The following is a 25510-nucleotide window of genomic DNA, read 5'->3' on the forward strand; positions in this document are numbered from 1 at the left end:
CCTGCTTTGTCTCTCTCTAATCCATACATGACCTCAGACGTGAAAGCTCAGCATCATTGAAAAACTTGACTGAGGTCACATCCCTCATGCCCGGTACAGCTGATTCAAGCGTCTGCCTTTCCCTACATAGCTCGGCCCTGGGCCCTGACTTATGAGTCCTCTGCAGGGGGTTACCAAATCCTACGGAGCATTTACGATTAAGAGCAAACTCCAGTACACTAAAACACTTCCCAGTGTCGGGGTGGGCGGGGAGGGATGGAGTTTCCAGCATAGGAAGCCCTGTGGAGTCAGAGCATCAACTCAGCACCCCCGCCTGTATTCCCCCAGGCCAACGAGAGATCTCTGGAGCTGAGAAGACCTCAGTGATCAAGGGTCACTTTATAAAGAAGTGAAATGATTTTCCCCCGGGGTGGTGGAGCTAGGAGTGGCTCACTCCAGGCTGGGGCGCTGCAGCTGTGCAGGTGGGACCTGACTACCTTGGCTAACCTTTCACCCCAGCCCCAGGTGTTCCAGCCCACAGGGCGGCTGGCCTGCCTGGCCCACTGTTTCAATCTCCTTTGTCCAGAGGGGCAGAGTGACTGCTGGAGATTCCGGAAGAACCCTATCCACTCCGTATGTCTTTGTTTAGAATTGTAAAAGCCTCTCTCGCCCGCGCTAGGGCTTAGAGCTAACGGATCCTCAGGATCCCTTTAAGGAGGTTGAGACTAGGGTTTGAAAGGAAGATGGTTCTTCAGGTTCCCCTCCAACATCCAACTCCCAAATTCCTGTGATTCGTTGATGACATCAGGACCATGAATAATCAGCCTGGCCCAGAGCCAGGATGGGCTGGGCTGCTTCCACGGGGGAAATTCCTCCCCCTCTTAATGAAAAGAGGCCCGCCCCAGCTTGGCTCCTGCGGGGCCCAGTGTCCACTGGGCATCCTCCTGCCGCAGCGAAGCCCGCCCACCCAGGGCCAGCGACCCCACCCCCTGCCTTGAAATTTAAAGGAGGCTGGAGCCCTGCAGGGAGAGCCAGCCAAGGTCTTGCAGAGCCTGGCGCTGAAGACAACGCCTCTGGAGGAGGGAAGGCTCGGGCTCGCGGTAGGTTGTACTCCGTGCCTTTCTGTCCCTGGCTCCTCTTCTCTCTCTTCAAAGTCTTTCTGAGCCACTGAAGGAACGTTGACACCGAGGGGGCTGACTCCGTCACTCAGGCCAAAAGTGGGGTTCTCTAGAATCCATGTCTGGAGGGCGGTTTCTTTTTGAACGTGCATCCCACAGGGATGGGCTGAAGCGTTTGCGGGGGGCAGCGGCGGTCAGGGCAAGAGAGAGGGCACTAGGGATGTGTCTCCTGAAGCAGAAATATCTGCTCACACAGGGGAAAGTGAAAAGGGTGATCCAGACCCGCTCTGAGTAGATGGTGGGCCCCGCTCACGACTCACGGGCAAGAAACGGGAGACGGGCTGATGGGGTCAGAGCCCAGAGGATCCCGGGGGGTGTGAGCCCACTGGGAAACTGAGGCGGGGCTGGGCAGGGAACGACTTGCCCACAGAGGATTCACCAGGTGGGAAGTGCTGGGTGAGAGGAAGGGGGGAAACCGGCAGAGCGAAGCCTCGGAGGCCGGGTTTTGTTCTCTGGCGTTTTGCCCAGGATTCGAGGGGAGGGCTCTTTGAGGACTTTTCCAATTACAGAGGGAAATAGCAGAGTCTTCTCTTCCCTAAGCTCTCTACAGGAACTGTATCGGGCTTTCTAGGCTTTCACTGTTATTATCTTTATTTTCTTAACCTGCCAGAGAGGGAGGGAGGGAGGGAGGGAAGCAAGGCACTCTCAGGTAACTGATGACACGCTCAAGCCCAAAGCCGTGTGGTGGCGGTCACTGATGTAGACACAGTGGTGGCTCCCGCAGCTGGTGGATGACAGAAAAAACATTACACGCGCGTGTGTGTGTGTGTGTGTGTGTGTGTGTGCAAGCCCAGGAAGAAATTCTGAAATACAGCCGCTAAGTGGAGTTTCCTCAGAAGGGCTTCCTAGCAAGTCTTGCCTGGGGGCAGAAGACATAGATAACGGTCAGAGGAGCTGCCGGCTAAGTGCTTCCCGTGAGAGCAAAGCCAGACCTGGCGCCAGCAGAGATGCCACAAATAACTGAAATAGGAAGAGCTCTGTCCTACCCATCAACTGATTGCACCTAAACGTTCTCAGAGACGCCAGCCTGCAATCGCCGGCTCTTGTCACGAGCAAGCGAGAGCTTGCTCTCTGCCCGAATGGTCCAGGCTCTGTGCGGACGCTCGGTTTATTTTATAAACCGTCAGATCAGATTCTCCCAGTGAGGCTGCTCTCTGTGGCTTCTGCACTGGCCCGGGACAGTTCCTGCTTCTGGAGGAACAGAAATGGTCCCGTGATTAGTTTTCGCTCGTGGAGGCAGGACTCGGGGACCTGGGGACCTAGCATGTTGGTGAGCAGAGCTGGTGATCAGTACATTTCAAACGATTGTAAAGAGCAACCCAATCAGACTCCTGGCGGTGTGGCTTGAAGCCGTCATCGCCACGAAAGGCTTTTTGGGAGTGGGTGGCCAGGACCACAGGCCATCTGGGAAGTCACTGCCCAGGTGGGGCCTGTCTCTACTTCACCTCCAGGTGTTGTTCTTCTGGTCCTGCCTGGGGTTTTACAGCATGTGAGGGTTGGGCTAGACTGTCGTTTGAGAGGAGCACAGTTGGCTTTAAACTTCCAAAGCTTCCAGAGGGAGGGCAGGCTATCTTGGATCAGAGGCCGAGGGGACAACATGGCTCACGGGATGAATAGTAGGCTTGCTGTGTGTGCTAAGTCGCCTCAGTCGTGTCTGGCTCTTTGGGACCCCATGGACTGTAGCCCGCCAGGCTCCTCTGTACATGGGAGTCTCCAGGCAAGAATACTGGAATGGATTGCCACGCCCTCCTCCAGGGGATCTTCCCCACCCAGGGATCAAACCAGCATCTCTTATGTCTCCTGCATTGGCAGGTAGGTTCTTTACCGCTAGAGCCACCTGGGAAGCCCAGTAGTAGGCTTAGTTCCAGTCAAAACTCAAAATCCATGTGCCTCTCTGAATACTGAATATCTGGGAGAGGGAGGAGGGAACATTTGTGTCTTGAGTTGAAGTGTTCAGTTTCAATGACTCCCGGGCATATGCAGTCTCAGAGTAAAATCCGTATTTCCTATGAGTGATTTTCCGCCTTGTTCTGATAAGATAGCCAGAGTGGACAATGAATGATCGGAATACTCTGTTCATTCCTTCTTTGGCCTGTTCTCTTTGCACAGAGAAAAACTGTGTCCCTAGTTCAAGGCGGTAAAGCTCATCCTAGCCAACCAGCTCCCAAAACCAGGGGCTGGGTCTCCAGTGCAGCCAGATTAAAAGGTGAGGAGGATTCAGACTCACAGAAAGTTCGAGCTAGAAAGAATCTTCTAAACCATCTGCCCTAGTCCAACCCCCAAGTCCAGGCACAGGGTCTCCTGCTATTGGCCTAAGCGTCTACTTACATATTAAGGACAGCACATTTTCTTAGTCATACTTCGTGCATTTTATATTCCACTTTCCCGCCTGCGAAAAAAACTTCTATAGAAGGGCATAGAGGGATAGATAAACAAACCTCTTGATTGCCTGAAAGTTGAGACTTAGGACAAAGTGGAAAGGAGCCAGGTGCTGGGCCCACAGCAGGCATTTTATAAACACTTTTGAAGGTGCAACCCAGGCAAGTTCTGGTTTTGATCATGATTCTCCAGAAAGTGATAGCGGCAGTTCTTCCTGGGGAACTGGTACAACTGGGGGGGTCTTTAGCAGCTGCCCACACCATCCATGCCAACAGCCGTGATCTGGAGGGTGAGTCTGGGCCACAAGTCCAGCTGTGCTGCACAGGATAGCTACGCGGTGCTCCACAGTGGCTTGGAGAGGTTTGTTTGGGACTTGACCTCTAAGACCTGATTGTGCTTGGAGACGCTGAAAGCCTACTTCAGTATCAGGCTAAACCCAGATCCTGGGAAGCCTTGGCACTGAGATCCTTTTCTGCTTATTGAAAGTAAAAGTGAAGTCGCTCAGCTGTGTCCGACTCTTTTCAACCCCGTGGACTGTAGCCTGCTAGGGTCCTCCATCCATGGGATTTTCCAGGCAAGAATATTGGAGTAGGGTGCCATTTCCTTCTCCAGGGGATCTTCTGGACCCAGGGATCAAACCCGGGTCTCCCTCATTGTAGGCAGATGCTTTACTGTCTGAGCCACCAGGGAAGTCTTATTCTGCTTATTACATGGCCGTAAACATTCCTTTAACTTCAGTTCAGTTCAGTTCAGTCGCTCAGTTGTGTCCGACTCTTTGCGACCCCATGAACCGCAGCACGCCAGGCCTCCCTGTCCATCACCAACTCCCGGAGTCCACCCAAACCCATGTCCATTGAGTTGGTGATGCCATCCAATCATCTCATCCTCTGTCGTCCCCTTCTCCTCCTGCACTCAATCTTTCCCAGCATCAGGGTCTTTTCAAATGAGTCAGCTCTTCGCATCAGGTGGCCAAAGTATTGGAGTTTCAGCTAGACATTAGGGAATCCAAGGTGACCTTCTCCTCCGAGGCGCCTACATCCTTAGAACTCTTGGGCTTTTCAAGCCACACTTCCTCCTAGGGACGGCCTCCTAGGGGCGCCCTCCTCAAAGGGAGAGCCTGGGGTGTGTGACTCACACTCCTTTGCACAAGGAAAGGTGTTTGTGCTGAAAGTTTAGGGACTCTGGCTGCTAGCTGCTGTGGGACCCTAAACAATGGTCCCATTTTAGGGCTTTGTCAGTGACACCCCTCCAGAGCTTGGCTCGCTCCCCCTTTGGCTTGATAAACAGACTGCATGGCATCCATTCCAGAAAGCTGACCAACCCACACCTCATCAGGAGTGAGCTCCATCTCCTCCTTCACATCCCGGTAGGACCCCTTCTTCCTCTGCCCGGTCACCTCCACCTCCTACCCCACCTCCGCACAGCACAGTGCTGGTGGCACCGAGCCAGGGTTGGCTAGCTATTTGTCTGTCCCCTCCTGAGGCTATGAGGTTTTTATAATTTTATTTATTTATTTTATTTTTGGTTGCGCTGGGTCTTGGTTGCCTCGCTCGGGCTTTCTCTAGTTGCGATGAGCAAGGGCTCCTCCTTGTCGCAGGGCATGGGCTTCTCACTGTGGTGGCTTCTCTCATTGTGGAGCATGGGCTCCAGGGCACGCAGGCATCAGCAGTTGCAGCTTATGGGCTCCAGAGCAAGGGCTTAGTAGTCGTGACTCAGGGCCTTAGTTGCTCCAGGGCATGTGGGATCTTAGTTTCTGGACCAGGGATCAAACTTCACGTCCCCTGCGTCGGCAGTGGATTCTTATCCACTGGGCCGCCAGGGAAGTCCTAGGCTCTGCGGTGTTGAGGATGGAGCTTCTGTGTCTTTATATCGCAGATTCATGCCTGGGGCATGGTTGGCGCTCTTGCTTGGTGGTGCTACAGAATAAGTCACCGCCTATGAATTCAGGAAGGAGCAGACCAGAGAGCTGGGGCTTCCGGTTGAGGCGGATGGGATGAGAGATCTGATGGATACCAGGAGGATTGCCCCCAAGCCCTCTGGTTAGAGATGTTTGCAGGGGCAGTTCCTTGAAGGTGTGGGGAGAGGGCTTGGTAGGAAGCGAAACCCAGCAACCGACTAGGAATACTCTGAAACAGAAAGCCCGCCAGCCTCTGGCCTTTGCTGGCTATTCACAGGTCGTCCTGTTGACGGGAAAGAGGAACTCACTTTATTTGGCAGTAAGAGCCTAGGCCTGCCACATAAGCTGGGGGAAAGAGGGGCTTTGGCTTTGTTTTGTTTTCTGAGAAGCCCTGGTTTCCTCCTTTTCTTGCCTCATGTCCCTGGTTCTCAAACACACGTGTGGTCCGCATCAGATGGCCCTTATCAGCATCGAGGGCCTGACCTTCAAGCTGCCTTGGCCGTGAAGTCCAGCTTCCTCTGAGAGTCCTTAATAGCCCTGGAGTGGGTGGCATAAATAGGCCTGGGAAAGGCAAACAAAACAACACAAAAAGATTGAAAATAGGATAAAAGACACTACCCCGTGATCCGGGAAGTACAGGCTCCTGTTAATACTGATCTGTGCGTAAAGAAGAAGGGCAGGAAACTTGATTTCAGTCATCAGGAATCTGGGTACAGGTCATCGCAAGATGTTCAGATGATCTAGGAGGCGGGATTTGGTATTAACACTTGAACTCGATGATAACCCCATAGAACTTGGCTTCCTTTCTAGTCCCTGTTCCAGGGAGAGGCTGTAAACTTTGGCCTTCCTTCTAAGGGCACTCCTAGCAGTAAGTACAGTTAACTGTGCTGTGTACCAGCTGTACAAAGGGGCTTTACCTGCTTCTGTCCTAATCGCTAGCACTATCCAGCTGGTGGAAAGGACTGGACCACTAGAAAACCGGGAACACACACAGCCGGTAAGAGGAGGTTGGAGGGACTACGCTCCTTGCATTCAGATTGCCACCCTTCTCCATCAACAACTCTGAGCACATTCAGAACACGACAGTCCAGCATCAGGACCCAGTAAGAGTCATGGAAAGAGAGACGAGGGGGTTGTCCTATAGAGCTGGTTGCCCTGAGTCCCGACGCCTCCCTTTAGATGTGTTGCGTGAGAGCAGGTTCATTGCATTTTTTTTGAAGTTCGATTCTCTCATCCATTAAACAAGAGATAATATTGACTTAAATGATTTAGTGGATGCCTGACCCGCGTCAGCACTCCAGGACCCGATGAGTAAATGGCGCTCATCCAGACGCATTTCTCAAAACTGTGCTATCACGTCTCTGTCACGTGAGTCTCATAAAAGGCGGACAGATTCTGCGTAGGGTGATACGATGAACGTCTCCGATTGCCTTTTCCTGATTCAAGTGTGTTGAAATCTGGAAGGGAGACTGCAGAATTACCGGGTGATGGCGTATTTCATTACTGGTGGTGATGTTTGCTTTAGGGCGTGGAGGGAACACCAGAAACTGCCTCACTGCAGAACAAACTCTCTCTTAGATTAATGTGCAATTGCAGGTTTGCTGAGATTCACTCAGAGATCATATCTCCTTGCCCTGACTCACAGGGTTAGCTTTGCCAGCTGCACTTTGCATTTTCGTCACAAGGATCTAAGATTCTCTTGCTTTTACTGGAGGAGGAGGCAGGATGGGCTTCTTTTTTCCCAGATCCACAACTGCACTCCCTGAGTCCGTCCAGATAAGCAGGGTTACCTGGCAGAGGGTGGAGAAGTTCGGTGACGACAATGCTCAGGATAGATTGTTTTGAGTAGGTCAATGTCGTATAAAACTTAGACACAGGTCATGTGCCTATGGGGGCTTCCCAGCTGGCGCTAGTGGTAAAGAATCCACCTGCCAAGGCAAGAAACATGAAACACGGGTTAGATCCCTGAGTCGTGAAGATCCCCTGGAGGAGAGCATGGCAACCCACTCCAGTAATCTTGCCTGGAGAAATCCGTGGACAGAGGAGCCTGGTGGGCTACAGTCCGTGGGGTCGCAGAGTCAGACACGACTGAAATGGCTTAGCACGTATGTAGACATATATCTATATTTTAAAGATGCTTTGCAGACAGTTCCATCCTGAGTAATGAAGTGGAGATGTGGGAGTGGGTGGGAGGTGCCAGGAGAGGGCTTTATTCTATTTACCTCATAGGAACTGATCCAATTAGACAAGAAAGACTCCTCTCTTGTCCCTTAGGTATAAAGAATTCTGTTCAGAAAGAGAGAAAATAAGCTTTAGCACACAGGAAATTACCTTTAAAATTGTTTTTAATTGGTGTATAGTGGATTTACAATGTTATGTTTGTCATAGTTATAACTATAACTGTAGCTATAGTGGTTCAGTTATACATACCTTGATTCTTTTTCAGATTCTTTTCACATATAGGTTATTACAGAATATTGAGTAGAGTTCCCTATGCTTTACCGTAGCTTCCTTATTAGTTATCTATTTTATATATAGTAGTGAGTATATGCTAATCCCAAGCTCCCAATTTACACCCCCCCCCCACCTCCCATGTCCCTTTAGGTAAAGAAGTTGGCTTTCAAAATCTGTGAGTGCATTTCTATATTATAAATAAGTTCATTTATATAATTTAAAAAATTAGATTCCACATATGAGTGATATCATATGATACCAGTCTTTGACTTCACTTAGTGTTACAATCTCTGGGGAAGAGCTAAGAATTGCTTCTGTGATGGCAGTTTTGGAAAATGGTTTCTATTCTGAGAGCATAAACTCTTAAAAAAAGTGTTAGTCTCTCAGTCGTGTCTGACTCTTTGGGAGAAGGAAAGAGCTACAGCCCACCAGGCTCCTCTGTCCATGGGATTCTCCAGGCAAGAATACTGGAGTGGGTTGCCATTTCCTTCTCCAGGGGATCTTCCCAACTCAGGGATCGAACCTGGGTCTCCCACATTGCAGGTAGATTCTTTACCATCTGAGCCACCAGGGAAGCCCTATAAAAAGGAGGACCCATGTAGGAGGAAGATGGGAATATAGCCATTACCCATAGAGCTAACGGCTCCGGCCCCGGGCTCTGACACTGGCACAGACACAGGTGCGCTTTTCTGTGGGAGTTCAGCCCCAATTTCCAAAGCCTGCCTCCTCCTCCCATCTCACCACATCTCTTGTCCTGACTCAGTGACGGGCCTTTGCTGTTTCAGGGAGTTCTGACCATCTCTTTTCTAATCTGTTGGCATCCGTCCGGGGCAGAGTGGTTGGGTGGGGGGAGGCAGGGCTATGTTTGTCTTAAAGCTGTGAGTCATTTTGGAGTATTAGTGTTCTTGGAGACTGATTTTCTCTTACTCAGATTTCCAGAGAGAGAGGCTTTACGAAGTAATAACAAACCAAGGCTCCTCTTTGCCAAAGATTAAGTGAGCCAGCCTTTTACGCTTGCAAAAATTCAATAGCCGTATCAACTGAACTTTATCTTTCCCTTGTAATTTCCATGGTCCTCCAGCTGGCTCAGTGTTTCTGCTTTGTTTTTGCTGCCAAGAGAAGCAGCTTTAACATCCCAGGAAATGTACTGTTTGTACCTAGAAGCATAGAACTTGATTGGTTGGTCCCAGATCTTTACCGTAGGTCACGTTATGGGATGTGGTTGAGTGTTTACATGAAAGCTCTCATCCCCACGGGTAAGTGTTTCACAGATCACACAGCACTTGCATACTCAGAACAGCAGAAATCGCAAGACGTCAGCCCTGGAGGAAGCCTTGAGAGTCTAGCCCACTTGATTTTGCATCCCTGGGAGCAGATTTGATGTTTCAAAACAAAGATGCTTTTTGGAAGGGCAACATATTAATTTTTTTTTTTGGCCATGGCAAACAGCGTGTGAATCTTAGTTCCTCCACCAGGGATCGAACCCATGCCCCCTGCAGGGGAAGCCCAGAATCCTAACCATTGGACCCCCAGGAAAGTGCCAGCACATTCCTTTTGATACAGTCAAACCATATGCGAAGGAGAGTGTCTATGCTTTTCCCGAGAGCAGGCCTTTCGGGAGCAGGTGGTGGGAACAGGTCATGCGCCGGGCAGTGGGAGACCCTGCAGACAGCCCTCCACTGCACCCCCAGGCCCTTCCCCCGGCTGTCCTGCTGCGGTTCCCATGGCCTCGCCCCAGCCAGACTCCAGGGCCCATCAATCAGCACTCCCCCTGCCACCACTGCAGAAAGGAGTCCTGCGCTTCTGGCTGGCGAGATCGGTTTCCCAGCCACAAAGGCACCTTTGGCTCCTGGAGACCAGCCCTCCTCCCTGGTGACCAGACCATTGTTCTCCTCCGGAACAGTCATCACTCACGGCTGTTCAGAGGCCAGAGAACAGAGTCACTTTTTCTCTGTAGCCAAGAAGGGCCCTGCATGGCTTCTGTACAGATGGGGAGGTGGCAGCAGAGGAGGGGGCACCCTGGAGGCAGAGATTGCAGGCTGGTCCTCCACAAGGATGCCCACAGCCTGTGAATCCAGGCCACACTTTGCTTCCCACATGTCCTGATGTTTCTAACCTGCAGAGATTCTTTGTCAAGTTGCCGAGCTCTGTGTCTCCAGAGGTCTGTCTGCGGAGCCATTTGCAAATCTGCAAAAATTGACTTTATGTGCCAAGGTGGGCCTGCCAGGGCTGGGGCCTTGGGACCTTGGGGACCAGCGGTCTTAGAATCATTCCATACATGCCCAACCCCGACAGTGATGCTGCTGGTGACTCAGGGATTCTAGTCCCACAAAAGCCAGCCATCCCCGTCCTTGTGGTTTTCTTTTTCTTGTCTTTCCTCCCTCCCTCCTTTCCTTCCTTGCTCTTTTGTTTTTTGGATGTGGGCCATTTTTAAGGTCTTTACTGAATTGGTCACAATATGTTTTGGCTTTTTGGCTACGAGGCATGTGGGAATCTTAGTTCCCCGACCAGGGATCGAACTCACACTTCTGGCATTGGAAGGCAAAATTTTAACCACTGGACCCCCAGGGAAGCCCTTTCTTTGCTCTTTTAGTTCTTTGATTCTGGGAAACTATTAAATACAGTAAAAGAAAAGGAACACACCAAAAAGATGACAAGTTTTGGGTTTACAAAATGAGCCTGCAAGAGGTTTCTTGTGCTTTATTTCTCAAATCTTCCCTCCTTCCAGTCTCACATGGGCACAGGGCGCCTCTCCCTTTGGTGGGAACTTGTGGTCTAGGGTTGAGGTCCACAATTCCCCAGGGTCCTGAGTGCTTCCTGAATTTCTGGGGTCACTCGCTCTTTGTCCAGACGCTGCCCCCAGACCTCTGCACCTCCCTCCCCACAAAGGCAACACCAGGACTCGCTTTGCCTCCTTGTCTCGCTCCCTTGTCTCGGGAAGGCGCTGACTGTAGGCAGGATGACTCATTTCTTTGTCATCCTCTCGCCCTACTCGGCCCGTCCAGCTGTTCCCATCGCTTCTGTGCAGCAAGGATGGAACGTCACATGGTCTGTGTGAGGCTCTTTGGCACTGGGTCAGCTCCAGGCCTCGCAAGGCCAGAGAAGCAGAGGAAGATAAGGACTGACAGAAGACAGACAGGCTCCGACTGTCCCAGAGCAGAAGACAAAAATACGCCCCTTCTGCTGAGTCTTCAGTTGCAAAAGGGTCTGAGGCGCTGCAGCTGTTGGGTCCTTTACCCTCAGGCCTAAGTGCATCCCTCCCCCTATCAGCCCACTCCCTGCCCAGGGGGCCCCTCCCCCCATCTGTCCAGTGAATGCAAAGGTCTTAATGCTCCACTTGTCACTTTGCAATTTTCCAGCATCTAGACTTCTGCTTCACGTAGGGCCCATTCACGTGCCCCTTGAATGTGCTCCATTCAAGAAGGACCTTGAATTCTTGAAATGACAGTCACTTGATGACGGGCATCCAGAGAAAAGACAAGCCCCCCATCTAGGGGGAACGAACTTGCTGGAAGCCCTGGCTTATTGTCAGACAAGAGGAAGAGGAGCCTGGTTCCCCAGTCACAGGCTGGTTCATTGCTTCATTCAGAATTTCTGCCAAGAGCCCTGGGCAGGCAGACCTCTCCCCATCCCAAGGCTTGGCTGAGATAATAAAGCTGGGACACCTACAATGTGAAACATGATTAACAGCAGGAAGAGAGAGGGGGAATGTGTTTATGAAGAGCTATTTTTAAAGATTCAAAGTACTGGGATAACTGGGGAAATTTTGAGAAAGGGGAAACTGGAGGAATGCTGAGCACCAAAGTCAGGGGTGATGGCCTGTGATCTGAAGACTCCCCACTCCGGGTCCTGTTCGGATGCCCTCAACCCCTAGGTCTTCCTTCTGAAGCTGCCTGGGACCAGCACATGCCAGCAGGCTTCCTGCTCTGGGTGAGAAAAGGTCCCACCCCACTCCCCAGCCCCTGCAGAACACCCTGCCCTGCCCGGGAAGGGCCTCCCCCGGGGACAGGCCAAACTGGAACAAAGACCCAGATCCTGGCTTCTTTCTATTTCTTGCGTAGAGAGGGAGGGGCGCGCTGGTTGGCAAGACGCCCTCTGAGCCCGAGGAATCTTCCCGGACAGTTCCGTCCCCCTCCTCCTCCCACAGCTCTGTGCGCGCTTTGCCTGTCACCAGTAGCCCCAGGAGGTCACTGGGGCACAGATCGGCTCCCACCAGCCTCCTGCTCCTTGTTTTCTCATCCTTGCTCTGAAGGGGGCTTGTGGCCATGTGAGAGGACAGCATCTCTAACAGAAAGGAGCCCGAGCCAGTGCTGGGGTCCAAGTCCTGGGTGCTCCGAACCAAGCGGGCCCTTCGGATGCTTGGGATGAAGGGAGTGGGAGGGGTGGGAGCAGAGTTGTTGTGACTGAGGGGAAATGAGTCAAGGGAAGAAGAAGAGCCCTAGTTTAATCCTTGCCGACGAGGGAGCGAGTGAGGCTGCCAGACCACAAAATAACACCCCAACCGACTAACCCACTGTGAGCAGCTGAGGGCCGGAGCCCTAGCTAGGACCAGGCAGATGGAACCAGGGACGTGGGGCCAGGAAGATTTGACTTTGAACACCCAAACCAGATGCCGCCCCTCCTCTCTGCAAAACTGCACTTCATAGGGCCTAAAGGAGGGCCTACTAAAGGAGGCCGGCTTCCCGATGGAGCAGGGAGGCAGTGGTGGAGGAGACTTCCCTTTGTTGGACAAGGAGATGTGGAAGTCCTCCGGGACTGGGCTCAGGCCATCTGAGGAGAGCTGGCTCTGAGATATGCCAACCCCAGATCTCCTATGACTTCCTCTAAAAAAGTCAGAGAGCGGACATTGCTGTGGGTCCATCTAGTCAACCGCAGGGCAGGAGCTCACTTCAAGGGAAACTGGGTTGCAGCCAGTGCCAGAGGTGGTGTCAGCCTTCAGCCCACAGACATGTCTGAACAAAGCCATCTTCCGGCAACCCGTGTCCATTGCTAGATGCATGGATAAGCAAGATGTGGTCCATTTACTCAGTGGGATATTATCCAGCCTTAAAAATGAAGGAAAGTCTAACCCACGTTATAGCTCGGACGGACCTGAGATCATCACACCCAGTGAAATGTCAGACGCAAAAGGACAGATATAGTAGAAGTCCGTTTACATGAGGCACCTGGAGTAGTCGGATTCATGGAAAGAGTAGGTAGGATGGTGGTTTCCAGGGGAGCAGGGATTTGGGGTTTTCAGGGTACAGAGCTTCAGTCTGGGAAGATGAATGTTTGGAGTTGGATGGTGGTCATGGTTGCACAAGAATGTGAGTGAACTTAATGCCGCTGAACTTCCACTCAGAAGTGGTTAAAACGGAAAATATTTGTGTTCTGTGTATTTAACCACAAATATATATATATGAGAACAAAAACACCATCTCCCAGACGCTGGCCGCGGCCTCTCCTGCCCTGGGAGCCAACGCGGGGAGGACCGACTGGCTTCTGAGCTCTGCTGCCCGCGGGGACCTCTCACGTCTCACGCTTATTTCCCCCTCTTCTTCCAGAATTTGCGGGACGCTCAGAGGAAATGATGAACGCAATGAAGACAGAGTTCCTGTGCGTGCTGCTGCTCTGTGGAGCTGTCTTCACGTTGCCCAGCCAGGTAGGTGTGCACTCGTGTCTGTGCTGGAACACACTGGGACACACTCCCCTCGGTGGACAAGCTTGAGATCCAGGCTTCAGGCGGGAACCCTGCGCATCATTCTGGCTCGAGTAAGCTCCGCTGCTCGGTGGTTTCTTTGGAGCTGTTTTCAAAGGATTTGCTTGAATGAACCCATGAAGTATTTTTTTTTTTTTTTTACAAGTTTTTTTTGGCCGTGCTGGGTCTTTGCTGCTGCACCGGGGCTTTCTCTAGTTTTGGAGAGCAGAGGCTACTCTGTTGCGGTGCATGGGCTTCTCAAGGCGATGGCATCTCTTGTTGCGGAGCATGGGCTCTAGGCGCACCGGCTTCAGCAGGTGCAACACAGACGCTCGTAAGTTGTGGGTCTCGGGCCCTAGAGCGTGCAGCCTTCAGTACCTGTAGCTCCCGGGCTCTAGAGCACAGGCTCAGTAGTGGTGGTGGATGTGCTTGGTTGCTCCGTGGCACGGGGGATCTTCCCAGACCAGGGATCGAACCTGCCTTGGCAGGTGGATTCTTATCCACTGAGCCACCTGGGAAGTCAGAATCTGTGAAGTTTTTATAAAAGTGCAGGCGCTGTGAGCAAGCTGCCTGTGTATTGCTTACCATCTAGTTAGGACGTGCTCTCCAAAGATCCCCAGCAGCTAAGAGCATCATTCAGGCCAAGCCCACGATTCAGGCCAAGTGAGCGATGCCCACACAGCAGGATTTTAGAGACGGGGACACAGAGGAGATGGCGTGACGGCACACATCCCCACTAACCCACGGGTGGCTATTTTCATCTACAATTAATTAAAATGAAATGAAACTTAAACTCACTTCAGTTACATGACATAGGAGTGCTCAGTCATCACGTGTGACCAGTGGCTGCCGTATTGCACGGCACGGGTATTAAACCTTTCACCACTGAGAAAGTCCTTCTGGACAGGACTAGGCTAGAAAGGGAAGAAGGATCAGAGGGAAGACAGGTGTGCACAGTGCACCTGGACCAGGTACTTGAGAGGAGTGCTCTGGACAGGTGGGTTGGTGGCGGTCTTCTGGTTTGACCACCTTGATTCTTCAGACACCTGCATGCGCTAACCCTTCCTCCGCCCCTGGTTTCTTAGCAGGAAACCTACAGACGACTCAGGAGAGGCGCCAGATCGTACAAAGGTGAGATGTCGCTGGGGTGGAGGGTGGTCCACAGACGCAGGGTCAGGGTCAGGGTGCCTGAGGCTCCAGCGGGGATTTTCTTCCACGTGACCTGCTTACTCAAGCTCCATGAAAGTCAGAGTCTGGAGAGATGCCTGTGTCCTCTCTTATCACTCACACAGGAACAGGTATGCTGGCAAGGTGCCAGGATGTCAGGGAGTCACACACTGCTGGGAGCCCAGTGGCCCAAAGACCAGTTACACAGTTGAGAATGGAGCCCAGAGAGCCTGAGTGACTTGCCCAGGGTCACACAGCCCCCAGGCCGCAGGGTCCTCCAGGGTCTTTCCCTGGGCTGTGATCCCCTTCCCCCCCAGAATCCACGCAGCATCTCTGTTAACTAACTTCTCTGTGCCTTCGTTGCTTTGGTTGGTAATTCAGAGATGACCAACCTGGGTTTCTTTATTTCATGGCAGTGCTGTGGGAAGATCTTCTCTGTAAGGCCATGTCTAGAGTTGAGACTAAAACTGCATGCACCATTCCCACTAGGATCCCAAGAATAAAAGATGCTTAGGCCCGAGTGTCTTGAACCTGATATGAAGAACTGCAGGTCCCAAATTACCCCTCCTCCCTCAGGACCTACTTCCCTTGGGTCTGGAAGGCTCTGCAACACCCGCTTAAGGTGGAAGCTTCCCCAGAGTCACGGCTTAACTCTCACTGCCTTTGGCATCAGACAGCTCAGCCTTTCCTGCCCTCCTATCTTGGCGCCAACGGGCCTGCTGAAAGAACGGCAGTGCCACTGACCATGAGCCCATGTCACTTCTTCAATCCACTAAAAGTTATAGACTTTTTGAGCTGGCATTCTGATTTGCAAACAGAGAGAGAAAAAGGGAACACCTATTAATGGGACTCTTTCCACTATTTTCATTATATCAGAAATACTAACAGAAGTAGCACATTTTCTGCATAGATTAAAATATCACTTTTCTTTGATTGGGGCCAGAATTGCATCATCTCAGTGTGAAAATACTCATGTGAATCAAAAGTTCTTGTAGGCAATTGCATACATGTGCCTCTTTTTTGATGAATTAAAATGAAAAATTAGAGTATTACTTAATAAATGTGTCTTGATGAATAAATTCTTTCAAAATAAGGTCCCATCAGAGGAAAAACAATTAAAGAGCTCTTTCTTAATTGTTTTTCACAAGTGGGTTTCATGTTTCAGTGAAACTAACATAAGGAGACAGTAGAAATACGCCATTATATTTTATTACTTATTTCAAGAAAATAACTGATTTTCATGGGAAATTAAATGTAAAGGTCACATAGTCATATGGAAAATAATATTGGCACATGCCCCTAATAAGCTGGATTTGAAAGTGGTTTTTTTTTAATTTTAAATGAAAGGGGTCTTTGGTGACAAAATATGGGATATTTGTTGTCTTCTGCTGAGAGCAAGGAAGGAATAAAGGATGGATTTTCCTGAGACTGAGCAGGACGAAGAGGGGAAGCGTCAGTGTGGGGTGAGTGGGGCCCTAAAGAGGCCGGCCTGTCTGTCATTACAGTGACCTGCAGAGATGGAAAAACGCAGATGACGTACCGCCAACACGACTCCTGGCTGCGACCCCTGCTCAGGGGCAACCAAGTGGAGCACTGCTGGTGCGACGGCGGCCGGGCCCAGTGCCACTCGGTGCCCGTCAGAAGTGCGTGTCCATGGTCCCCAGCCCGCCCAGCCCTCTAACAGGGCCTCAGTTTGCTCATCTGTAAAATGGGAGAACAGTTGTATAGACTGTGGGGTCGGCTGTGAAGAGTCAATGAGTTTGGTTTCTGTAAAGTGCTCAGAATTGCGCCTGTGGGGAGGGTGCCCTCTCTTCAACTTTGACTCATGTATTCTTGGGGTGCCTGGAGAGTAATTTGGGGTTCTCTTGCTTCTACTTGGCAGGTTGCAGTGAACCTTGGTGTTTCAATGGGGGGACATGTCGGCAGGCCCTCTATTCTTCAGACTTTGTCTGCCAGTGCCCAGAAGGGTTCATGGGGAAGCTCTGTGAAATAGGTGAGTGGTGGGCGGGTGTCTATGAGATGAGGACCTACCAGGGGAAATCCTACCTGCAAAATGATGCAGAAAGGAGAGCAAAGTGTGGTGTGATGATGGAAGGGTCAGGGTGGGGTGGGATCACCTGAGGGTGGTCAGAGCCCCGGGATTGAGTCTGGAGCCTGGCGCTGCCTCTGCAGGGATGACAGAGGTGGCGCTGAGCCCCTGTGGAAACTAAATGAAAAAGGGGCTCACGTGGGATGTGTCGTGTGTCCCACTTCCCATCAGATGCTACCGCCACGTGCTATAAGGACCAGGGTGTCGCCTACAGAGGCACGTGGAGCACGGCAGAGAGCGGGGCTGAGTGCGCCAACTGGAACAGCAGCGGCCTGGCCATGAAGCCGTACAGCGGGCGCAGGCCCAACGCCATCAGGCTGGGCCTTGGGAACCACAACTACTGCAGGTGAGACAGCCTCCTCGCCCCCAGGAGGGTTTCCTCTGGTGAGAAGCTGGGGCAGTCACGCAAAGACCTGTGTCAGGGTTTCCAGAGGAGCGGAACCCACAGGAGGTACACATATACAGAAACAGAGATATACATGCTCGTGGTGGTTCAGTTGCTAAGTCATGTCAGACTCTTGTGACCCCTTGGACTGTAGCCTACCAGGCTCCTCTGTCCATGGGATTCTCCAGGCAAGAATACTGGAGTGGGCTGCCATTTCCTCTCCAGAAAGATATATCTATATATATAGATATAGATACATATATACCTATATAAAGAGATATAAATATATTTCTATCTACATAAAGAGATTTATTTTAAGGAGTTGGCTTTCATGACCATGGGGCTGGCACGTCTGGAATCTATAGGCAGCCCCCTCCCCAAGCTGGAAACTCAGACCCAACTTGACACTGCAGTGTGAGACAGAATTTCTCAGCTTTTGCTCTTAATATGCCTTCAGCTGACTGGATGAAGTTAGCTGACCATATACACGAACCACATGGACACATCCCTTTCCAGCACCACCAAGGCTGGCATTTGATCGAACGACTGGGTGCAATAGCCCAGCCAAGTTAACACATAGAGCGCATCATCACAATCCACCCCTTGTCAACGTGGCAGCCATATGCATCTCTGTAAACCATGTTTAATCTCCCAATAAAGGTGATTACAAAGTCATACCTCCACCCAACACGATCAGACTCTCCTATGTACAACAAACATAAATAACCCTCTCCCCAGAAGAGAGCGAGGCGTCCTCGGCCTGAGAAACAGGGTTAACTGTTCACTTCCCCTGGCCTTCCCGGCTGATTTTTCAGAAACCCGGACCAAGACTCAAAGCCCTGGTGCTACGTCTTCAAGGCAGGGAAATACGTCTCTGAGTTCTGCAGCACTCCAGCCTGCGCTAAGGGTAAGTGCAGCCTCCCCAGGGCCCCTACGGCCTCACGGAGTCCCAGGTGGGGTGGGGTTGGGAAGGGAGATCTGGAGGACAAGGCTGATGGTCCTTCTGCAAATGAAGAGACAAAGGAGCGAATTGGTCAGTCACTTTGGCATCAGAGGAAGGAAGTCAAGAGGCTTAGGTCCTCATCAGGCTTGGCCTCTAACTAGCTGTTTGACCTGGAGCCACTCTCTGCACCCCGCTGACCCTCAGTTTCCTTGTGGACAGAGAAGATGGGGCTCTACCGGTGGTTTCCAGGCCTTTTGGGAGTGTGCAAGTTCTCTCTTGTTTGATTAATTGGCCTATTTCTCAAGATCTCGCTCTGTCTCTGAAGATTTTTAATGTGAGAAAATTTCCCAGATTTAAAAAGTACTCAGCTACAAAAAGACACCATGAGTTCACTGGTGCTTTCCAAAATAATGATGCTATTTAATCACAATAGTGTAAAAATATGTTTCAAAGTTCTAAATATACATGTATAAAAATGCACATTCAGGCTAAAAGTGATGCTGATAGACTTGTGAATTTGAGAGCTCTTTAGAATAACTTTAATCCTGGAGAAGGGAAGAGCTACCCACTCCAGTATTCTTGCCTGGAGAATCCCTGTGGACAGAGGAGCCTGGTGGGCTACAGTCTATGGGGTCGCACAGAGTCGGACACGACTGAGCGACTAAGCAGAGCACAGCACAGTGTAACTCTAAAGCATCCTGCCCACCCCTAGATCTGGCATAAACTGGGACTCACTGGTACCGATGCTCTCAAAGGCCCCTCCTCACTGGGTTACTGGTGCCTGCGAGTGTCCTGTGTCAGTTTCAAATGCGGAGAAAAGAGGATAATATGGGGGCAAATACGCAGTATCCGAAGGTTCATACTCTTGCTTCCCTCCCAAGTCCAATAAATCCTTCAAGGCCCTGGCAGACAAAATCCGAGAAAACTGGGCCAGCCCACATGTCCCCCCACAGAAGACCCCAGGTTGACAGCAACCTGTCAAGTAGAAACAAGGAAACCCTTAACAGCCTTCCAGGCAGCTCTAATCAATCCCCACTAGCTGAACTGGGCAGCCTTTCCTGAACCTGAATATCCCTCAGAGTCTCCCTTAACACAGCCCAGTGATGGGGGGGCTGGCACCAGATGGAACCGCTGACCACCCTGAGCAAAAGCATTTGAAGGAGAGTAAAGGCCCAGGTGGGCAGGCTGGCCCGCCCCCCCCCGGCCCCGGAGCCCCAAGCCACAGCCCCAGGCTTCAGGCCCTGCTGCAAACCCCACTTGCTGCTTGGGCACTTCAGCGGCTGTGTTTCAGTTTGGATTTCCTGCGTTTCAGTTGCAGAAGAAGATGGGGACTGCTACACTGGAAACGGGCTGGCGTACCGCGGCACCCGCAGCCACACCAAGTCTGGGGCCTCCTGCCTCCCGTGGAATTCTGTGTTTCTAACCAGCAAGATTTACACCGCCTGGAAGAGCAACGCCGGGGCCCTGGGCCTGGGGAAGCACAACCACTGCAGGTGCGCCCCCTGGGCCCCGGGGGTGTGTCCTCGCGGAGGGCGGGGCGGGGCCGACACGGAAACTCACACGTGAAAGGCACATGGGTGGGAGGCAACGGCTGCTATGGTCGGACCCATATCCCAAGCTAAGAGGGGCTGCCGTCACCTGCTCCATCCTCCCGAGGGACATCTGGGAGCACATCCCAGCACAGCTGGGAGATGAGAACAAAATGCAGAAGATAGGAGTGACTTCCTAGGTGGTGGTGGGGGATCTATGGCAGAGCCCAGCCCAGGGCTCAGGGTCGTCCCCCATCCCTCCCCGCTCCCCGCCCCGCAGTGGGCTGCCTTCCCCTCTTCTCTGGCTTGTGATGCGATTGGACACCATCCCTCCTCACGCCCAGGAATCCCGATGGGGACGCCCAGCCTTGGTGCCACGTGTGGAAGGACCGCCAGCTGACCTGGGAGTACTGTGATGTGCCCCAGTGCGGTAAGGCCAGCTCCCCTTACCCAGCATTATTCTTGCCCGTGTCCTCCGCCGCTTCCCACATCTGGGAAGCTGTCTGGTTCAGGCTACGCAGCGGCCCGCTTTTCAGGAAGGCTGGACCTGGGTGGGGAGGGGGCTTGCCTGGCTGGAGCCGTGGTGGATGGCGATGCTGTTGGGCAGGTGATGGGAGGGGCAGGAGAAAGGAAAGGATGCAGCCATTTCTCATGGATGGCATCGGGCTCCAGGCTGCTCTCTGGAGATGCCTTGTTAGTAGTGATGGCAGGCGGGATGCGGGGAGGAGGGAAGCAGAGGCTCCATCACTCTGTACAGATGCTGCAGAAGCGCAGCCGTGGGTGGAAACCTGGGTTCCCAGACGAGACACTGGCCTGGGGCTTGGGGACCTCGCCCAGGCCCGCAGGTCTGAAACTGCGCTCTGTCCTCCCCTCCGCAGTCACCTGTGGCCTGAGACAGTACAAGCGGCCCCAGTTCCGCATCAAAGGAGGCCTCTTCGCGGACATCACCTCCCACCCGTGGCAGGCCGCGATCTTCGTCAAGAACAGGCGGTCCCCGGGAGAGCGGTTTCTGTGTGGGGGGATCCTGATCAGCTCCTGCTGGGTGCTGTCGGCCGCCCACTGCTTCCAGGAGAGGTAGGGATGCGCACCCAGCCGGCCTACCGTCCCGCTAAGGCCTCGGACCAGGCCCAATACGGAAGAGCATCCTCACACCCGTTTTTCCATTCAGGTACCTGCCTCACCATCTCAAGGTGTTCCTGGGCAGGACGTACCGGCTGGTCCCTGGAGAGGAGGAACAGACGTTTGAAGTAGAAAAATACATCATCCACAAGGAATTTGATGATGACACTTATGACAATGACATCGGTAAGATGTCCGGCTCTCCCTGGCTCCAGTTAGACCCCCCAGACCCACACTGCCCTCCTCCTCCTCCCAGGCCCCCGGCCCCTCCCTCCTCTCCCCGGAAATCCCCACTCTCTTCCTCAATCCCCCACTCCCAGCGCTGCTGCACCTGAAATCAGACTCGCTGACCTGCGCCCGGGAGAGTGCCTCCGTCCGCACCATCTGCCTCCCAGACGCCAGCCTGCAGCTGCCCGACTGGACGGAGTGCGAGCTGTCCGGCTATGGGAAACACGAGTCCTGTGAGTGGGAGGAAGTCGCTGTGCCATCCTGTCTGTCTGGGGGCAGCGTCGGGGGCGGGTGCTGACCAGAGAGAGGAAAGAGCGGTCCTGAGAGTGTCCAGTCCAGCCCCGGGGCAGGCTCTGCCACTATGATAGTCTGGGCAAGTTCCTGCTAAGTGAAGCCCCGCCATCCACCTTCCCAGCCAATGGCCCAGTCGGTCAAGAGAGAGGTCTGAGTGGCAGGAGAGCTTTAAGGGCTGAAGATTTCAAGGAGGTTTCGATAAGACATGGAGCGAGCTTAGTTAAGGGTGCGGTTCCTAGACTCTGCCTGCCACCCAGCAGCCCTCACCCTGCGCCTGGTGAGCCCTGTGATCCAGGCTGGATTTTTCATTTCATGTTGCTCCAAGCCTCAGTTTCCTCATTGGTAAGAATGAATAGATTGTATGAGGCTTAAATGAGATATTAGGTTAAACCAGTGGTTCTCAGCTAGGGTGCTCTTGCCTGCTAGGCAACATGTGGCAATGTCAGTTATTGTGACGACCCAGGATGGAGGTTTATACCCACATTTAGTGAGTAGAAGCCAGTGAAGCTTCCTGGTAGCTCAGATCGTAAAGAATCCACCTGCATTGCAGAAGACCCTGGTTTGATCCCTGGGTCGGGAAGATCCCCCGGAGAAGGGCATGGCAACCCACTCCAGTATTCTCGCCTGGAGAATCCCATGGACAGAGGGGCTTGGTGGCTATAGTCCACGGGGTTGCAAAGAGTCAGACATGACTGAGGGACTAAGCACGCGCACACAAAAGCCAGGGATGCTGACAGACATCTGCAATACACAGTGCAGCCCCTGCAAAACCTGTTCAGTTCAGTTCAGTTCAGTCACTTAGTCGTGTCCGACTCTTTGCGACCCCATGACTCGCAGCACGCCACGCCTCCCTGCCCATCACCATCTCCCGGAGTTCACTGTTATCTGGCCCCAAATGGCACTTGTGCTGCTCTTGAGAAACCCTGGGTGAAACTCTATGAAATTGCCAGAGTTTGCCCACCCTTCTGCAGGTCAAAAGGGTAATATATTGGCAATTTCGTAGGATTCAACTTAATACACGTAAAAGATTAATCAGTATTAGCTATCATCACAAAGTTCAGCTTTCTCCTTCCAAAAGGTTTCTAAATAACTTTCCCTAAAGTCACAAGCTGTCTTCCTGTTCTCTTTCAGCTTCTCCGTTCTTTTCCGAGCGGCTGAAGGAGGCTCACGTCAGGTTGTACCCATCCAGCCGCTGCACTTCCCAACACTTGTTTAACAGGACCGTCACCAACAACATGCTGTGTGCCGGAGACACACGGAGCGGTGGGGACCACACAAACCTGCACGATGCCTGCCAGGTAAGCGCCGGCGGGTCTCTTCTCCTGAGCACCACCCCCATCCAAGGGCAAAAGTGTTTCTCAGCCAACTGGTTCCTAACCAAGAAAAAAAAGTTACAGCCAGAAAGCAGTGATTCATCTGGGGTGGGGGATGGGATCTAGATGAGAGCCTCAGAGAATAAAGCAACTGGAGCCAAGATCAAAGTCACCCAAACTGAAGACATCTAAACGGCAGTAAATTTCCCCAATGTCTGCACCGGAACCCCCGCCTGATACAGGATTTCCTGTAAGCCCAGGCAATTAAACAACTATCAAAGTGATGGATAAAGCCACACAAGTTAAGACAGATTTGGTTTATGTGGGTGCTGGGGAATCGGGGTCTCTTGGTAGCGTGGGAGGAACGGCAGCTTCCTGGAAATAGGAGAGAGATGATCTGTGAGAAAGAAATTTTAGGAACTTGAATTCAGCCCTCTGATGAGGTTTCCCCCTGGGAAAGCACACCATTACAGGGTCTCTGGGTTGGCGTCCCCATCAGAGCTGGTACATACCTGTATTTCATGATAACTCTGAGTGTAAGACACAGACCAGTGTAAGGTAGGACCTAATGGAGCAAAGGAACCCTCAACGCGGGGCTGTTTTTACGTCCACTGTGCTGCGGGCTCTCACTGAGGCTGGGGGATGGGGGCGTGGCTGGAGGCAGTGGGGCTGCGCGCTCCCACTGAGGAGTGCCCAGTTCTGATGCGGGGATCACACCCGCATCTCCTCCTCTTGCCTACGTGACAGCCTTTGGTCTCTTTTTGAAAGGTTTTCTCAGCACCTCCACCACCTAGCTCGACAGTCATAAAAGGTTGTGTGCAAAGTGAAACCATGATCTATCAGCTAGCGTCAAGTTAAAAACAAGTCATTTCAATTAAATAAGACAATAACAGCTAATGATTGCCAGGAGTTCTACTCAATGCCCTACATTGTTCTCAGGAGCTTTTCAAGCTTTCTTCCAGTTAATTCCCATAACCTCATAAGGGAAGTACTATGATTTCTGTTTTAGATCATTATTACTTAGTATCATTCAGGTAAGAATACTGAAGTCCAGTGGCCTAGGGCCGCACAGCTAGTGGTGGCTTTACCACCCGGTGGGGATGAGGTATCGCTAGTGGTAAAGAATTTGCCTCCCAGTGCAGCAGACGCAGGAGACCTGGGCTCGATCCCTGGGTTGGGAAGTTCCCCTGGAGAAAGAAATGGTAACCCACTCCAGGATTCTTGCCTGGAAAAAGCCCATGGACAGAGGAGCCTGGCGGGCTACCGTCCATGTGATTGGAAAGAGTCGGACATGACTGAGCACTTGTCAGCAATGTCTGAGCTCAAGTCCACTTTACAACAAAACTACAACCGAATTCTGTAATGGTCCGAGATTGGGGAGGTAAAATTTCCCTCCCTGAAACTGAGCACGTTGAAGGATACATATTAGTGCCTCATATTAGTGGTATGTAGAATACATATCAGCACTACAAATATTCACCCTAACATCCCCGCAAAGAGTCTGCACTTTTGCACACAGCTGACCTCTTCTCCCTTCTGCAGGGTGACTCGGGCGGCCCCCTGGTGTGTATGAAGGACAACCACATGACCTTGGTCGGCATCATCAGCTGGGGCCTGGGCTGCGGGCGGAAGGACGTCCCGGGCGTGTACACCAAGGTGACTAACTACCTGGACTGGATCCGAGACAACACTCGCCCGTGACCAGGGACACCCGTTTCCCACTACGTCACAGAGACCCCGCTTCTCCCACCTCTGAAGACTCACCGCGGCAGGGCCTTCTTCACACAGTGGAAGTGGGGGGAGGGTGTAGTTTCACAGGTACTTTTCCATTTTGGAAGTTTTCAGGGCTTAAGGGCTGAACTGTACTGTCAGACGGGAAGATGGATAAACGCCAGTCCCTCGTGGAAAACCACTCCCCAGGGCGGAAGCCCACTTCCTCCTCTATGCACACGAGCGTCTTTGGAAAGGGGACCACAAAGATGAAAGCATGTCTCAGTAGGCAAAGATAACTCGAGCCTTCGGGAAAGAAGGGTTAGACGTATTCTACTGGGAATAGAATGTCTATTTATAGTCCCAAGGAAGCCCAGCAGGAACCTCCTACCAAGGGATGGGCTGGCTGGCCAGACCACGTTCCTCGACTCCAGCCCTTAAGTCAAGTGTTGGGCTCTCCTTTTGCAGCTCTTGGAGGGAATCCTGTTGTGTATAGTGTAATTCTCTTTCTTTATATGTTTCATGATAGAACCAGGAGACACGTATCATTTTAATAACTGATAAACTAGGCTCTCGCATATTTATATCAGTTCATTTTTGTTTGTACTCTGTTGCCACTACCTGTATGATACCGTACTGGAATAATAAATTCTGATATATTTTTCACATATTTTCCCCAATCAGAGTGGAATCTTTCTGTTACACACAGTACCTTCACAGCTTTTATTCCTTACTCGCGTCCACATTCTTGGAATCATTGGGAATATTTCCTTTCATTGGCTTCCTAGGTGGTGCTAGTGGTAAAGAACCCACCTGCCAATGCAGGAGACATGAGAGGAGAGTTTGATCTCTGGGTCGGGAAGATCCCTTGGAGTAGGAAAGAGCAATCCACTCCAGTGTTCTTGCCTCGAAAATCCCATGGACAGAGGAGCCTGGCGGGCTACAGTCAGTAAGGTCACAAAGAGTCAGACACGACTGAAGCGACTTAAGCACGCACACACACATTCAGAAGAGGTGCTGTGCCAGGTGCTGAAAAGGTAAAAGGGAAGAAAGAACCTCTTGGTTTGACAGAGAAATGGGGATTCAGAGAAATAACAAGGCAGGGTGGAGATGAACCGCAAATGGTGGACAGAAAGTTTTGCTGAAATTCAGCTCAGGAAGGATTTAAG

At 51.9% G+C, this 25510-nt stretch overlaps 1 protein-coding gene across 2 annotated transcripts; it reads left to right on the top strand.

The window, feature by feature from the left end:
* Positions 1 to 918: 918 nt before the first annotated feature.
* Positions 919 to 25011, top strand: PLAT (plasminogen activator, tissue type). Of its 2 annotated transcripts, none has more exons than XM_070364053.1 (14): positions 919 to 1079; positions 13431 to 13528; positions 14650 to 14695; positions 16237 to 16374; positions 16614 to 16724; positions 16992 to 17166; positions 18021 to 18112; positions 19461 to 19641; positions 20022 to 20107; positions 20556 to 20751; positions 20846 to 20982; positions 21117 to 21257; positions 22450 to 22616; positions 24174 to 25011. In XM_070364053.1, the coding sequence occupies exons 2-14, from the start codon at positions 13454 to 13456 to the stop codon at positions 24330 to 24332; spliced, it is 1704 nt and encodes a 567-aa protein (XP_070220154.1). In that variant the 5' UTR covers positions 919 to 1079; positions 13431 to 13453; the 3' UTR covers positions 24333 to 25011. The 2 variants fall into 2 exon arrangements, with proteins under 2 accessions (XP_070220154.1, XP_005901828.1); XM_005901766.3 differs by having other exon boundaries at positions 14653 to 14695.
* Positions 25012 to 25510: the final 499 nt, after the last annotated feature.

This window comes from Bos mutus, chromosome 27 (genome assembly GCF_027580195.1).
Source record: "Bos mutus isolate GX-2022 chromosome 27, NWIPB_WYAK_1.1, whole genome shotgun sequence".
Taxonomy (NCBI): Eukaryota; Metazoa; Chordata; class Mammalia; order Artiodactyla; family Bovidae; genus Bos; species Bos mutus.

Excerpts from the sequence above, each read along its gene's own strand:
- PLAT (XM_070364053.1), top strand. The coding sequence starts at position 13,454 with ATGATGAACGCAATGAAGACAGAGTTCCTGTGCGTGCTGCTGCTCTGT. Across the intron at positions 16,375-16,613 it reads CCACTCGGTGCCCGTCAGAA|GTTGCAGTGAACCTTGGTGT; the intron begins GTGCGTGTCCAT and ends TCTACTTGGCAG. Across the intron at positions 17,167-18,020 it reads GGGAACCACAACTACTGCAG|AAACCCGGACCAAGACTCAA; the intron begins GTGAGACAGCCT and ends CTGATTTTTCAG.